The sequence below is a fragment of the Narcine bancroftii genome, chromosome 3, assembly GCF_036971445.1.
Source record: "Narcine bancroftii isolate sNarBan1 chromosome 3, sNarBan1.hap1, whole genome shotgun sequence".
Classification (NCBI taxonomy): Eukaryota; Metazoa; Chordata; class Chondrichthyes; order Torpediniformes; family Narcinidae; genus Narcine; species Narcine bancroftii.
Genome location: NC_091471.1, coordinates 2,010,934 through 2,027,183, shown reverse-complemented (window position 1 = coordinate 2,027,183; position 16,250 = coordinate 2,010,934). Strand labels below are relative to the sequence as shown.

Below are 16,250 nucleotides of genomic sequence, written 5' to 3'. Positions count from 1 at the left end.
CTAATAGTCTGATCTGTTGCTTATAATGAAAGAAACCTGAACAAGATAAATGGTTAAAATATTCAAAATTACTGAAGAGCTTGCTTTCATAAAACCTATGTGTTTAATTTACAGGTTCCTCATACCACAAAGGTTTCAGGTGTCGTATTATGATGCAAATGGACGTTTGGTTACAGAACAAAACAGCACCTTGGTGAGAATGACAAAATACATTAAAGCAGCCTTGAAGTTTGTGTTTAATGCACAAAAAAACTCAGCAGGTCACACACAATTCTTAATGTAGCGAAGATGTATAACCAGCATTTTGGGCCTGTACCCTTCTCCAAGATATGAACAAAAATTAGGCAGGCGCCTAAATAAAATGTTAGGCAAATTGCCAGGAGTACAGGTCATAGATGTGTATGGGTGGGAGGGAAGAAGAGAAAAAAAGCTGGGAAGTGATAGAAGGAGGGAATGGCTCTGCGAATGTAGAGGGAAGGGGGTGGAGAGCTGGAGTAAAGGAGATAGAGGGATGGAGGCAGAGAGAGGGGGGAGGGGAGCTAATGGGAACCAGATAAATCAATGTTCATGCTATCTGGTTGGAGAGTGCCCAGAAGAAATATTAGGTTTTGTTCCTTCAATTTGCAGTTGCCTCAATTTAGCAGTGCTTGAGACCATGGACAGACATATTGGCATGGAAGTGCAGTACAGAATTGAAATGGTTGTTCACTGGGAAGTCCCAGCTATTGCAGCAGGCAGAGCGAAGATGCTCTCAGCAAAACCATCTCCCAGCTGTTTCCAGTCTTTCCGAGTAGAGGAAATTAACATGGAAGTTCCAGATGCTGTAGAAGACCTCTGCTGATATGTGTTACTTCACATGGAAAGACTGTTTGGATCTCCGAATGATGGTGAGGGAGGAGGTGTTGGCGCAAGTGTAGAATCTCCTATGATCATAGGGTTAGGTCTGTCCATGAGATCATGGACTGCCAAATATTTATAATATAGAATATTTAAAGATTAAAACTGAACAATTAAATGTTTTGACATAACATTAAATTAACATTAAAGCTCCCTCAACAGCCCCTAAGGCTAGAGCTGGATGAGGTTCCCACCCTGGATGAGACATATAAGGCAATCGAACAACTGAAAAGTGGCAAAGCAGCAGGTATGGATGGAATCCCCCCAGAAGTCTGGAAGGCTGGCGGCAAAACTCTGCATGCCAAACTGCATGAGTTTTTCAAGCTTTGTTGGGACCAAGGTAAACTGCCTCAGGATCTTCGTGATGCCACCATCATCACCCTGTACAAAAACAAAGGCGAGAAATCAGACTGCTCAAACTACAGGGGAATCACGTTGCTCTCCATTGCAGGCAAAATCTTCGCTAGGATTCTACTAAATAGAATAATACCTAGTGTCGCCGAGAATATTCTCCCAGAATCACAGTGCGGCTTTCGCACAAACAGAGGAACTACTGACATGGTCTTTGCCCTCAGACAGCTCCAAGAAAAATGCAGAGAACAAAACAAAGGACTCTACATCACCTTTGTTGACCTCACCAAAGCCTTCGACACCGTGAGCAGGAAAGGGCTTTGGCAAATACTAGAGCGCATCGGATGTCCCCCAAAGTTCCTCAACATGATTATCCAACTGCACGAAAACCAACAAGGTCGGGTCAGATACAGCAATGAGCTCTCTGAACCCTTCTCCATTAACAATGGCGTGAAGCAAGGCTGTGTTCTGGCACCAACCCTCTTTTCAATCTTCTTCAGCATGATGCTGAACCAAGCCATGAAAGACCCCAACAATGAAGACGCTGTTTACATCCGGTACCGCACGGATGGCAGTCTCTTCAATCTGAGGCGCCTGCAAGCTCACACCAAGACACAAGAGAAACTTGTCCGTGAACTACTCTTTGCAGACGATGCCGCTTTAGTTGTCCATTCAGAGCCAGCTCTTCAGCGCTTGACGTCCTGCTTTGCGGAAACTGCCAAAATGTTTGGCCTTGAAGTCAGCCTGAAGAAAACTGAGGTCCTCCATCAGCCAGCTCCCCACCATGATTACCAGCCCCCCCACATCTCCATCGGGCACACAAAACTCAAAACGGTCAACCAGTTTACCTATCTCGGCTGCACCATTTCATCATATGCAAGGATCGACAATGAGATAGACAACAGACTCGCCAAGGCAAATAGTGCCTTTGGAAGACTACACAAAAGAGTCTGGAAAAACAACCAACTGAAAAACCTCACAAAGATAAGCGTATACAGAGCCGTTGTCATACCCACACTCCTGTTCGGCTCCGAATCATGGGTCCTCTACCGGCACCACCTACGGCTCCTAGAACGCTTCCACCAGCGTTGTCTCCGCTCCATCCTCAACATCCATTGGAGCGCTTACATCCCTAACGTCGAAGTACTCAAGATGGCAGAGGTCGACAGCATCGAGTCCACGCTGCTGAAGATCCAGCTGCGCTGGATGGGTCACGTCTCCAGAATGGAGGACCATCGCCTTCCCAAGATCGTGTTATATGGCGAGCTCTCCACTGGCCACCGTGACAGAGGTGCACCAAAGAAAAGGTACAAGGACTGCCTAAAGAAATCTCTTGGTGCCTGCCACATTGACCACCGCCAGTGGGCTGATATCGCCTCAAACCGTGCATCTTGGCGCCTCACAGTTTGGCGGGCAGCAACCTCCTTTGAAGAAGACCGCAGAGCCTACCTCACTGACAAAAGGCAAAGGAGGAATAACCCAACACCCAACCCCAACCAACCAATTTTCCCCTGCAACCGCTGCAATCGTGTCTGCCTGTCCCGCATCGGACTTGTCAGCCACAAACGAGCCTGCAGCTGACGTGGACTTTTTACCCCCTCCATAAATCTTCGTCCGCGAAGCCAAGCCAAAGAAGAAAAGAAATAAAAATCTAATCAAATTCCCATAACCCTGGGCCTACTTTTACCTTTGTCTTAAATGTTTAAATTACTACTGGACACAAGAGCAACTTGTCCGTGAACTATTCTTTGCATACGATGCCGCTTTAGTTGCCCATTCAGAGCCAGCTCTTCAGCGCTTGACGTCCTGTTTTGCGGAAACTGCCAAAATGTTTGTCCTGGAAGTCAACCTGAAGAAAACTGAGGTCCTCCATCAGCCAGCTCCCCACCATGACTACCAGCCCCCCCACATCTCCATCGGGCACACAAAACTCAAAACGGTCAACCAGTTTACCTATCTCGGCTGCACCATTTCATCGGATGCAAGGATCGACAACGAGATAGACAACAGACTCACCAAGGCAAATAGCGCCTTTGGAAGACTACATAAGAGTCTGGAAAAACAACCAACTGAAAAACCTCACAAAGATTAGCGTATACAGAGCCGTTGTCATACCCACACTCCTGTTCGGCTCTGAATCATGAGTCCTCTACCGGCATCACCTACGGCTCCTAGAATGCTTCCACCAGCGTTGTCTCCGCTCCATCCTCAACATTTATTGGAGTGACTTCATCTCAAACTTCGAAGTACTCGAGATGGTAGAGGCCAACAGCATCGAATCCACGCTGCTGAAGATCCAACTGCGCTGGGTAGGTCACGTCTCCAGAATGGAGGACCATCGCCTTCCCAAGATCGTGTTATATGGCCAGCTCTCCACTGGCCACCGAGACAGAGGTGCACCAAAGAAGAGGTACAAGGACTGCCTAAAGAAAGCTCTTGATGCCTGCCACATTGACCACCGCCAGTGTGCTGATATTGCCTCAAACCGTGCATCTTGGTGCCTCACAGTTCGGCGGGCAGCAACCTCCTTTGAAGAAGACCGGAGAGCCCACCTCACTGACAAAAGACAAAGGAGGAAAAACTCAACACCAACCCCAACCAACCAATTTTCCCTTGCAACCGCTGCAACCGTGTCTGCCTGTCCTGCATCGGACTTGTCAGCCACAAACGAGCTTGCAGCTGACGTGGACATTACCCCTCCATAAATCTTTGTCCGCGAAGCCAAGCCAAAGAGAAGAGAGAAAGAGATAGCACTAAATAGGGACAACAGTGGAATTGTTAGAACACTTTGTGACCAGTGGTCAAAGTTTTATTAGTTTTAAAGTAGTTAATAGGCTTTATCAATAACTCCAAACCCGTAGAGTGAGGAACGATAGCCTTTATTATACTTTAGACTTGTAGTTGGCCCAATTCCAAGTGCTTGACTGAGGACAGGGAGAGGGAGGTCGACCTTTATTCCAGGGTCACAAGGGGAGGAGTTACCAGGAAGCAAGTCACCAGTGGGGGGTCATGACATTGGCAGTCATATCTTCATATCCACCACAGTAGTTGTGGAGGAAAATAGGGCTGGTCTATAAGTTAAGATCCTAAACTGGGATAAAGCCCATTTTGGAGCAATTTAGCAAGAACTTGGAGAGGATGATTGAGATACAATACAAGAGTCACCAGGCACTGTGATTACAGTGAAAACACAGAAATGCCAGAGGAGGTAAATCGACGTTTTGGGCCTGAGCCCTTCTTCAAGATTACAGTGAAAACACAGAAATGCCAGAGGAGGTAAAGATATATAATCGACGTTTTGGGCCTGAGCCCTTCTTCAAGATGTGAGTAAGAAACAGGCAGGTGCCTGAATTATAGGCTGAAGAGAAAGAAAGAAAGGGCAAGGGGAGGAGCATAGACCAACAGACAAAATGTATGAATTGGACATGGATAGGAGAAAAGGAGAGGAAAAGTGAGAATTGATGGGGGCTGTGTGAATGCAGATGTGGAAGAAAGGAAACAGAAGGAAAGGAAAGAGAGACAAAGCAAGAGGAAAGAAAAAATAGTGAGGGGGTGGGGGAACAAACAGAAATCAGAGAAGTCAATGTTAATGCTATCCAGTTGGAGAGTTCTCCAATTTGTGCGTGGTCTCAGTCTTACTCGGCATGAGACCATGGGCAGAAATCCTAGCAAGGGAATGGGACAAGGAATTGAAATAGATTTCCCCTAGGAGATTCTGCCTATTGCAGTGAAAAGAGCTAATGTGCTAAACAAAATGATCTCCCAGTCTGTGCCAAGTCTCACAAATGTAGAGACCACAATGGGAGCACTGGATGCAGTAGATGACTTTGGCACTCTGAATGGTGGTGAGGGAGGAAGTGGAGCACCTCCTGCGGCCACAGGGGTAGGTGCCAAGGGGGCAATTGGGAGGTGATATTTGCAGATAAGGGGACAACTGATAATTTAGCTATTTTTAAAGTTGACATAGCAAGGTTGACATGGGATATTGAGGTTCTGGTCATGAATAAAGTAAGTAGATGTTAAGATTGAATCATTCCTCATCAAACAAATCTGTTGGTGAGTCATGAATAAATATTGAAAATAGGAGCAGGAGGAAGCCATTCAACCCATATCACAATTCAATGCCATCATGACTGATTGTACTTCAGTAACCTAATCCTGCTTTCTCTCCATACTTCTTGATCTCTTTAGCCACAAGAACTACATTGTACCTCTTGAATATATCTAACAAACTGGGCTCAACTACTTTCTTTAGCAGGTTGTTTTATGTTGATAATGCTCCGAGTATGAGAGGTTGTCAAGTTTATGATGATCCAATTGCACTAGCACAAGCCAAAAGAAACAGCATCCTCCAGTCCTTGGTGCAAAACAAACTCACACAACACACAGACAGACAAATATATACAGGAGAAGCTTTCATACATACAAATAAATAAATGTTGTTTTGTGAATATGAGGGCCATGGATGGTTAGTCTGAGAAGTTCCTTTGGTTGTTCAGTAGTCTCCCTGCCCAGGGGAAGAAGCTGTAGTCCAACTGACCTGTACCCAGTCTACAGCCCTCATTCCTCTCCCATCAATGTACCTGTCCAAATTCTTCTTAAATGTTGAAATTGAGCTGCAGGAAACTCGTTCCACTTGAAATTGAGCTGCAGGCAACTCGTTCAACACTCCCACCAATCTGTGTCAAGAAGTTCCCCCTCCTTTTCCCCTAAACCTTTTCCCTTTTCACTCTTAACCCATGTCTTCTGGTTTGTATCTCACCCAACCTCAGTGGGAAAAGCCTGTCTACTTTCACTCTCCCCCCATAATTATAAATACATCTCCCCTCATTCTTCTACGCTCCAGAGAATAAAGTCCTGATCTGTTTAACTTTTCCCTGGAACTCAGTTCCTGAAGTCCAGGCAACATCCTAGTCAAGCTTCTCTGCACTCTTTCCTGCAGTTCGGTGACCACAACTGCACACTGTGCTCCAAATTTGGCCTCATCAATGACTTTTATAACTTGATCCTAACATCCCAACACCTGTGCTAAATACTTTGATTTATGAAGGGCAAAATGCCAAAAGTTCTCTTTACAACTCTATCCTACTGTGATGCCACTTTCAGGGAATTATTTTTCTGTATACCCAGATCCCTCTGTTCTACTGCACTCCTCATTCACCGTGTACGTCCTTTCTTGGTTGGTCCTTCCAAAATGCAACACCTCACCCTTGTCTGCATTAAATTCCATCGGCCATTTTTCAGCCCATGTTTCCAGTTGGTCCAGATCCCTCTGCAAGTTTTGAAAACCTTCCTCACTGTCAACAACGTCTCCAATCTGAGTGTTAGAATCAGAATTTATTGCCATGAAATCTGGTGTTTTGTGGTAACATGGTGCAAACATTCCTATTATAACCACCTTATTCCATTACTATTTAAAACAAAAGTAAGACAGTGTCTTTGGTTCAGTGATTATTCAGGAATCTGATGGCTGTGGGAAGAAGCTGTCCTTGTGCCATTGAATTCTTGTCTTTAGGCTTCTGTACCTTTTTCCCAATGGTAGCAGAGTGAAGAGGGCATGGTGGGGGGTCTTTGAGGATAGAGGCTGCTTTTTTAAGACACTGCCTCGTTGATGACCTCGATGAAGTCTGGTGCCTGTGATGTCACAGGCTGAGTTAACAACCCTCTTGAGTTTATTCTTGTCCTTACCAAATAGTGATACAACCAGCCAGAATGCTCTCCCCAGAAACACCTGTAGAGGTTTTCGAGAGTCTTCAGTAATGTACGTAATCTCCTCAGACACTTCACAAAGTATATATACTGACAGCCGCCTTTGTGATTGCAGCAACATAGAGGTCCCAGGATAGATCCTCGGAGATGTTGATACCCAGGAATTTGAAGTTCTCGACCTTCTTCACTACTGAGCCCTCGATGAAGGCTTGGTCGTGTTTCCCTGACTTCCTTCTGAAGTCCACGGTCATCTACTTGATTTTGCAAATGTTGAGCGCAAGGTTTTTGTCATTACACTGAGAAAGGAAAGAGTTAACAGCTAGTGAGAGTGTAGCTAGGTTTTGCAGGCAGCATTCTAGTAAGGCGGGCATGGCAATTCAAAAGGACCAATTAGCTCAATGACCAACTGTGAACTAATCAAACGAGCAGGCCGTCAATCATTTGTCGCAATGGAATTTGTACTTAGTAGCAATTGCATTGGGTAAGAATGTATTGTGTAAACTTTTGATTGGGCCAAATGTAACTCCGCCCATGTGAGAGCAAGACAAAGGAAAGAGCTGTGGAACATGAGGTCACTCTCTGCCAGCTTTAACAGAGAGAGCATCTCTGTGAAGCTCTATGGAGATAACTCATAATTCTCCAGAATAAAGGATATCTGACCAGACAAAGTTTTAGTAAAGTCATTTCGTGAGGTCCACCGAAAGAACTGGAATCCACAACACCATTCAACAAGTCGATCTGTCTCCCTCACTTCCTCATCGCCGTTTGAGATTCTGCCAACAACTGTGATGTGTTACGAACTAATAAAATCTTATTAGTACTAACAAAGGGATAGCAATGGAAAATTCACCAGAATGGTAAATTCAAAAGAAGACTTTTTATTAAACTATTGATAATATAACATTTCTTACTTATCTCTAAACTTAACTCTATCTTAAACCCCACTATGCGCAAATGTATGTGTGAGATTAAATTCAAACTATTACAGTTTAAGCTTTATTCTGAAAAGGTCAACTTTAAAGTCCAGTTTCAAACATCTTGTTGAACTTGAGGATCTTTTAAATTTCAGTTCAGGAGTAATTATGAAACACCTTTAAACATTAGTAAATCACAAAATTCTCCAGTCACCGTGAAAAACACAAAATGTTGGAGAAGCTCAGCAGGTCAAACTACCCTTTATGTAGCAAAGGCAAAGATACAGAACTGATGTTTTGGGCTTGAGCCCTTCACAAAATGCTGGCATGCATCCAAACAAAAGAGTAGGAGTGGGGAAGAGGGGTGGCAAAGGCAGGAGATGATAGGTGAAGAAAATAGGGAGAGGTCAGTAGCAAAGTGGGGGTGGGGTGATAGGTGAAAAGACTGGAAATACAGGAAAAGGGGAAGGAGAAAGAAAAGGCAAGCAGGTTTAATGGAAAGCAGTAAAGTCAACGTTCATGCCATGTTTCTGGAGAGTGCCCATAGAAACATAGAAGATAGGAGCATCGGCCTTTCGAGCCTGCTCCGCCATTCAATAAGATCATGCCTGATCTTAAAGTTCAGTACCCCGTCTCCGCCTTCTCTCCGTAACCCCTAATTCCCTTATACTGAAGAAATATATCTAATTCCCTCTTAAATATATTCAATGAACCTGCCTCTACTGCCCTCTGTGGCAATGAATTCCACAGATTCACCACCCTCTGGGTAAAGAAATTCCTCCTCATCTCAGTTCTAAATGGTTTGCCTATTATCCTCGAACCATGGCCCCGGGTTCTGGATTCCCCCACCATTGGAAACATCCCTTCCGCATCCATTCTGTCCAGTCCTGCCAGAATTTTATGTCTCTATGAGATCCCCTCTCAATCTTCTAAACTCCAGCGAGTACAATCCCAATTTGCACAATCTTTCCTCATAAGTTATTCCTGCCATTCCAGGTATCAGCCTGGTGAATCGCCTCTGCACTCCCTCCATTGCAAAAACATCCTTCCTCAGATAAGGCGACCAAAATTGCACACAATACTCCAGGTGGGGTCTCACCAAGGCTCTGTACAACTGCAGTAAGGTATCCTTATTCCTATACTCAAATCCTCTTGATATGAAGGCCAACATACCATTTGCCTTTTTAACCGCCTGCTGTACCTGCATCCTCGCCTTCAGTAACTGGTGCACAAGAACCCCTAGGTCTCTCTGCACTTCCCCATCTCCCAATCTATTGCCATTCAAATAGTAAACTGCCCTCCGGTTTGTATTACCAAAGTGGATAACCTCATATTTATCCACATTGTAGTGCATTTGCCATGGATCTGCCCAGACCCCCAATTTATCCAAATCACACTGGAGCTTCCTGACCCCATCTTCAGTGCACACAACCCCTCCTAGCTTAGTGTCATCTGCAAATTTGGAGATATTACATCCAATCCCCTTATCTAGATCATTAATGTAAATTGTGAACAGGTGGGGTCCCATTACAGATCCCTGTGGCACCCCACTGGTCACCGCATGCCACTCAGAAAATGAGCCATTTATCCCAAATCTCTGTCTTTTACCTGCCAGCCAGTTCTCAGTCCACATCAATACCTTTCCCCCAATCCCAAGAGCCTTGATTTTGCATGCCAGTCGTTTATGTGGAACCTTATTGAAGGCCTTTTGGAAGTCCAGGTACACCACATCCACTGGCTCTCCCCAATCTATTTTACCTGTCACCATCTCAAAGAATTCCAATAGATTTGTCAAGCACGATATACCTTTTGTAAATCCATGTTGACTCTGTCCAATCCCTTCTCTGCTAGTCATATGCTCCACTTTTCTTCTTTGGCTTGGCTTCGCAGACAAAGATTTATGGAGGGGTAATGTCCACGTCAGCTGCAGGCTCGTTTGTGGCTGACAAGTCCGATGCGGGACAGGCAGACACGGTTGCAGCGGTTGCAAGGGAAAATTGGTGGGTTGGGGTTGGGTGTTGGGTTTTTCCTCCTTTGTCTTTTGTCAGTGAGGTGGGCTCTGCGGTCTTCTTCAAAGGAGGTTGCTGCCTGCCGAACTGTGAGGCACCAAGATGCACGGTTTGAGGCGATATCAGCCCACTGGCGGTGGTCAATGTGGCAGGCACCAAGAGATTTCTTTAGGCAGTCCTTGTACCTCTTTGGTGCACCTCTGTCTCGGTGGCCAGTGGAGAGCTCGCCATATAACACGATCTTGGGAAGGCGAAGTTCCTCCATTCTGGAGACGTGACCTACCCAGTGCAGTTTGATCTTCAGCAGCGTGGATTCGATGCTGTCGGCCTCTGCCATCTCAAGTACTTCGATGTTGGAGATGAATGTTGAGGATGGAGCGGAGACAAAGCTGGTAGAAGTGTTCTTTGAGCCATAGGTGATGCCGGTAGAGGACCCATGATTCGGAGCCGAACAGGAGAGTGGGTATGACAACGGCTCTGTATACGCTAATCTTTGTGAGGTTTTTCAGTTGGTTGTTTTTCCAGACTTTTTGTGTAGTCTTCCAAAGGCGCTATTTGCCTTGGCGAGTCTGTTGTCTATCTCGTTGTCGATCCTTGCATCCGATGAAATGCACTATTACATCCTTAATAATGGATTCCATCATTTTGCCCACTACTGATGTAAGGCTCACCGGCCTATAATTCCCCGCTTTTTCTCTATCCCCCTTTTTAAATAGTGGGGTAAAATTAGCTACCCTCCAATCCATGGGTACTGATCCTGAGTCTATTGATTTCTGGAAAATAATTTTTAAAGCATCTGCTATCTGAATGGCCACTTCCTTGAGTACCCTAGGATGTAGATTATCAGGCCCTTGGGATTTATCGGCCTTCAATCCCTTCAATTCCCCCAAGGCCATGTCCTTAGAGATACTGATTTCTTTCAGCTCCTCCCTTGCATTAGTCGCTATGTTTCCCAACATCTTTGGGAGGTTATTTGTATCCTCTCTTGTAAAAACAGAACTAAAGTAAGAATTTAATTGCTCTGCCATTTCCTTATTCCCCATTATATATTCCCCTGATTCTGACTGCAAGGGACCTACTCTGGATTTCACCAATCTTTTCCTCTTGACATATCTATAAAAGCTTTTGCAGTTGGTTTTTATCTTTGCCGCAAGCTTACTTTCGTAATTTATTTTTGCACTCTTGATTAATCCCTTTGTCCTCCTTTGCTGCATCTTGAACTGTTCCCAGTCTTTGGATTTGGTACTTTTTTTGGCCAATTGATATGCTCTCCCTTTGGACCTAATGCTGTCTCTAATTTCCATGGTTACCCATGGTTGAGTTACCATTTTTGGTTTATTTTTGTGCCAAACCGGTATAAACGATTTCCAGATGGAAAATAAGGTGTTGTTCCTACAATCTGCGGGTGGTCAGTGTGGGACAGTACATATGGCCATGGACAGATGGGAGTGTGACTCAGAATTGAAAAGGTTGGCCAGTGGGAGGTCACTGTGATTGCAGAGTGGAGCTACCCAATGAAGTGATCTCCCAGTCTACGACTGGTCTCTCTGATGTAGAGAATGCCTCAAAGGCCTCAAATGCAGTAAATAAGTTCTCTTGATGTACAGATGAAGTGTGGCTTCACGTGAAAGGACTATTTGGGGCCCTGCACCATGGTGATGGAGGAGGTGTAGGTGCAAGTATTGCACCTCCTACAGGCACGGGAAGGTGTCAGGGGAGGTATAGGTGGGGAGAGATGAGTACATGAGGGAATCGTGGAGGGAGCAGTCCCTATGGAAGGCTGAGAGGTGAGGAGGAGGATGAGGAAAAGTGTGTCTGGTGGTGGGATCCTGTAATAAGTGCCAGAAATTCCAGTGAATGATGTGTTGGATGCGGAGGCTGGTGGGGTGGTGGGTGAGGTGAGGGGGATTCTATGTTTGTTGCATGTGGGGGCATAGGGGACCAGGGCAGATGAGCAGGAAATGGAAGAGATGCGGGTGAGGGCTGAATTGATAGTGGTGGAGTGGAAGCCACATTTGTGGAAGAAGGCAGACATTTCAGAAGCATCTTGGGAACAGATGCAGCAGATGGAGAAATTGAGAGAAGGGGATGGAATCTATGCAGGAGGAAGTGTTGTCCAGATAGTTGTGGGAGTTGGAGGGTTTGTAGTATATGTCACTGGAAGGCTTGACTCCCAAGATGGAGACGGACACCTTCAGGAAGGGGAGAGTGATATCAGAGATGGGCCAAGTGAGTTTGAGTGGAAGTTGGACGCAAAGTGAATGAATTTGACAAGCTCGTTGCGGGTGTATGAGGCAGACCTGATGTAGTCAGGTCTGAGGAAGAGTTTATGGGGGACACATCTTGCCTGTGTAGGCTTGCAGCAAGGATTGCTCCACAAAGCCTACAAACAGGCAGGTGTAGCAGGGTCCCATGTGGGTACCCATGCCAATTTCTTTGATTTGAAAGAAGTGGGATGAGTTATTTAGAGTGAGGAGGGTCACTGGTTAGATCTTTGGTCCAGGAAGAGGGCAAGTGTGTCTTCAGATCTCTTTAAACTCAAGGTCTTTTGATGAGGTGTCTTTCAGAGAGATATTCTTCGAACAAGTGTTTTCACAAGTTTCCCCCCATCTTGTTAGGGTTAAGGAACTGCAATCTTCACAATGATTCAAACAGGAGCGACCATCTTCTGGACACATGAGGCTGCCTCTCTATTCTTGGAAGACCAGTTGCAAGTGGTCTTATTTAAAAGCCACTTGTATTGGATATCACCTATGATAAAGGTGATACAATACAGAATAGCATCTCCTCTCTTCAGAGACTACTGATGGTGTGTATTAATATCTATATAGGCAGGGATTGATCAGGATCACCCAGCATGGGTTTGTGAAGGGGAAGTCACATTTGACGAACCTTGTTGAGTTTTTCGAAGAAGTGACAAGAAAGGTGGATGAAGGTAGGGCAGTTGATGTAGTCTATCTGGATATTAGCAAAGCTTTTGATAAGGTTCCACATGAAAGGATAGTAAGGAAGATTCAGTCACTAGGGATTAATAGAGAAATAGATGGGTTCAGAGGTGGCTGGAGGAGAGACAGCAGAGGGTCATGGTGGACAACAGTCTGTCAGGATGGAAGCCTGTGATGAATGGAGTACCTCAAGGATTGGTGCTAGGACTCCTGTTGTTCATAATTTATATTAATGATTTGGATGATGGGGTGGTTAACTGGGTAAGTAAATACGCAGACGATACAAAAATAGGGGGAATGGTGGATAGTGAGGAAGGTTTTCAGGGATTACAGAGGGATTTGGTTTGTCTGGAGAGCTGGGCTGAAAGATGGCAGATGGAATTTAATGTAGAGAAGTGTGAGGTGCTTCATTTCGGTAAAAATAATCAAAATAGGACATGTAGTAAAGGGGAGGACATTGGGGAATGCACAAGAACAAAGAGATCTTGGAGTTATGGTACAGCGTTCCTTGAAAGTGGATTCCCATGTTAACAGGGTGGTTAAGAAGGCATTTGGTATGCCAGCCTTCATAAATCATAGCATAGAGTATAGGAGATGGGAAGTGATGTTGCGATTGTTTAAAGCGTTGGTCAGGTCAGGTTTGGAGTATTGTGTTCAGTTCTGGTCTCCAAATTCTAGGAAGGATATAGATAAGATGGAGAGGGTGCAGAGAAGATTTACAAGGATGTTGCCTGGCTTAAAATACCTGGAGTATAGGGAAAGATTGAAGAGGTTAGTACTTTATTCATTGAAACGTGGACAGCTGAGAGGGGATTTGATAGAGATGTTTAAAATTAAGAAGGGAATAGATAGACTAGATGCAAGTGGACTCTTCCCCCTGAGAGCAGGGGAAGTTGAAACAAGAGGACACAAGTTAGGGTAAGAGGGCAAATTTTTAGGAGAAACATTTGAGGATGTTTCTTCACTCAGAGAGTGGTGGCTGAATGGAATAATCTTCCGGAGGAAATAGTTGAGGCAGAGTCAATTCTTTCATTTAGGAGTATGCTGGATATATACATGGATAAGAGGAGGGGTTAGAGGGTTATGGGCAGAGAATAGGCGGGGGATCTAACGGAGTTATTTGAGTGAACCAGCAAGGAATTGTAGGGCTGAGATGGCCTGTTTCCATGCCATAAACTGTTATATGGTTATACTGTTTTACCATTATGTTTTTCACACCAGAGTCAATTTCTCCTGGTTTTAAAATGTCTCTGCCTTCTTAACCATATAACCATATAGCAATTACAGCACAGAAACAGTCCATTTTGGTCTTTCTAGTTCTCTCCTCTAATCCCACCTACCTGCACCATGCCTATAACCCTCCATTCCCCATCCATATTCCTATACCATTTTTTCTTAAACACCACTACTTCTACTGGAAGCTCATTCCACACAGCCACCTCTCTCTTGAGTAAAGAAGTTTCCCCTCATGTTATTTCTAAACTTTTAGCTCTTAACTCATGACATCCTACTCTCAATGGAAAAAGCCTATCCACATCAACTCTATCTATCCGTCTCATAATCCCCTCTCAACCTTCACTCCAAAAAATAAAGACCTAATTTGTTCAATCTTTCTTTCTAATCTAGATTTTGAAACCCAGGTAACACTTTTGTAAATTTTCTCTGCACTCTCTCTACCTTGTTGATATCCTTCCTATAATTTGGTGACCAGAACTGCACACAATGCTCTAAATTTGGTCTTACCAATGCCTTGAACAGTCTCAACATCACTTCCCAACTCCTGTATTCTATGCAAAGCCAGCATACTAAAAGCCTTCTTCACCACCCGATCCACCTGAGATTCTACCTTCAGGGAGTGATGCATCATTATTCATAGATCTTTCTGCTCCACTGCATTCCTTAAAGCCTTCCCATTTACTATGTATGCCTTGTTTCGATTATTCCTACCAACATGAAGCACTTCACAAGATAAAGGAACAAAAGTAGGCCACTAGGCCCATTGAGCCTGTTCCATGACTCTAAACTAAGCTGAAGTATGCTCACACCTAGTTCTAATTTCCAGCCTGTGGTGGGACACCACTGGCCTACTGCAGGGGGCAACCTCTGTATCTGCAGGAGTGTAAGGGGACAGGACAACACCTGGCCGGCTGCCAATCAGTCAGCCTGAATGGATCAAGCCCCACCCGGTCGGGTGTCAATTACCCTTCGGGATATAAGCCTGCGCTGGCCTCTCGAGGGCTCACACTGAGTTGCTGCAGCCACAGCCAGCCTGGATCTGTGAAAGTCTTTGTGGATTAAATTGTGGTGTGTCTGATTCTGTCTAACAGTGCACGACACAGCCTTTTCCCCATATCTCTTGAAACCTTTACTAATTAGGCACTTATCAATTTCCTGTTTAAATTCACACAATGATCTGGCATCCACCGCTGTATGCGGTAGTGAGTTTCACAGATCTACGATCCTCTGACTAAAGAAGTTTTTCCTCATCTCTGATTTAAATGGATAACTAATTTTAAGACTGTGACCCCTTGTCCTTGATTCACCCACCAAAGGAAACATCTGCATCCACTCTGTCAAAACCTTTCAAAATTTGACATGCATCTATGAGATCTCCTCTCATTCTCCTATACTCCAATGAATACAATCCAAGACCTGCCAAACATTCCTCATACGTAGCCCCTGCATTCCAGGAATCATCCTAGTAAATCTCCTCTGCACCCTCTCCAACAACATCACATCCTTTCTAAGATAGGGGGCCCAAAATTGTTCTCTAAATGAGGTCTCACCAGTGTCCCATAGAGCCTCATCAACAGCTCTTTTCTCTTATACACTATTCCTCTTGAAATGAATGCCATCATAGTATTTATTTTCTTCACTACCAATCCCACCTGGTCATTAACTTTTAGGTTTCACTGCACGAGGAAGCCCAGGTCCCTTTGCACATCTGAGGTTTGAATTTTTTCCCCATCCAGATAGTTCTCTGCCTGTTTATTTCCACTGCCAAAATGTAGAACCATACATTTCTCAACATGGTATCTCATCTGCCATATTTTTGCCCAGTCTCCTAATCTGTCTATATCATTCTTCAACTTTATGGTTTCTTCATTGGTTCCTGCTCCACCACCTAATCTTGGGCACAAAACCATTCATTCCATAATCCAAATTATTAATGTAAATTGTAAACATCAGCAGCCCCAAGACTGATTCCAAATTCTTTGTTTTTTATGTTACTTAGGAGGAAGATCTCTGGATTCTTTGGTATATTGTTTTCTGTAATTTTATTTAATATTTGGTTTAGAGCTTCCCAAAATTTTTCTACTTTCTCACATGTCCATATTGCATGAATTGTTGTTCCCATTTCCTTTTTACATCAAAAACATCTATCAGATACTGTTGGGTCCCATTTATTTAACTTTTGAGGTGTA

The 16,250-nt window shown here is 44.4% G+C and overlaps 1 protein-coding gene across 1 annotated transcript in view; it reads left to right on the top strand.

Annotated features, from left to right (window-relative positions):
• The window catches only part of LOC138756926 (disintegrin and metalloproteinase domain-containing protein 19-like), a 271,202-nt gene that overhangs the window by 32,539 nt on the left and 222,413 nt on the right, over positions 1–16,250 (top strand). The window contains exon 4 of the mRNA XM_069923354.1: positions 115–193. Within this exon, the coding sequence (XP_069779455.1) occupies positions 115–193 (79 nt within the window). The remainder of the gene's footprint in view (positions 1–114; positions 194–16,250) is intronic.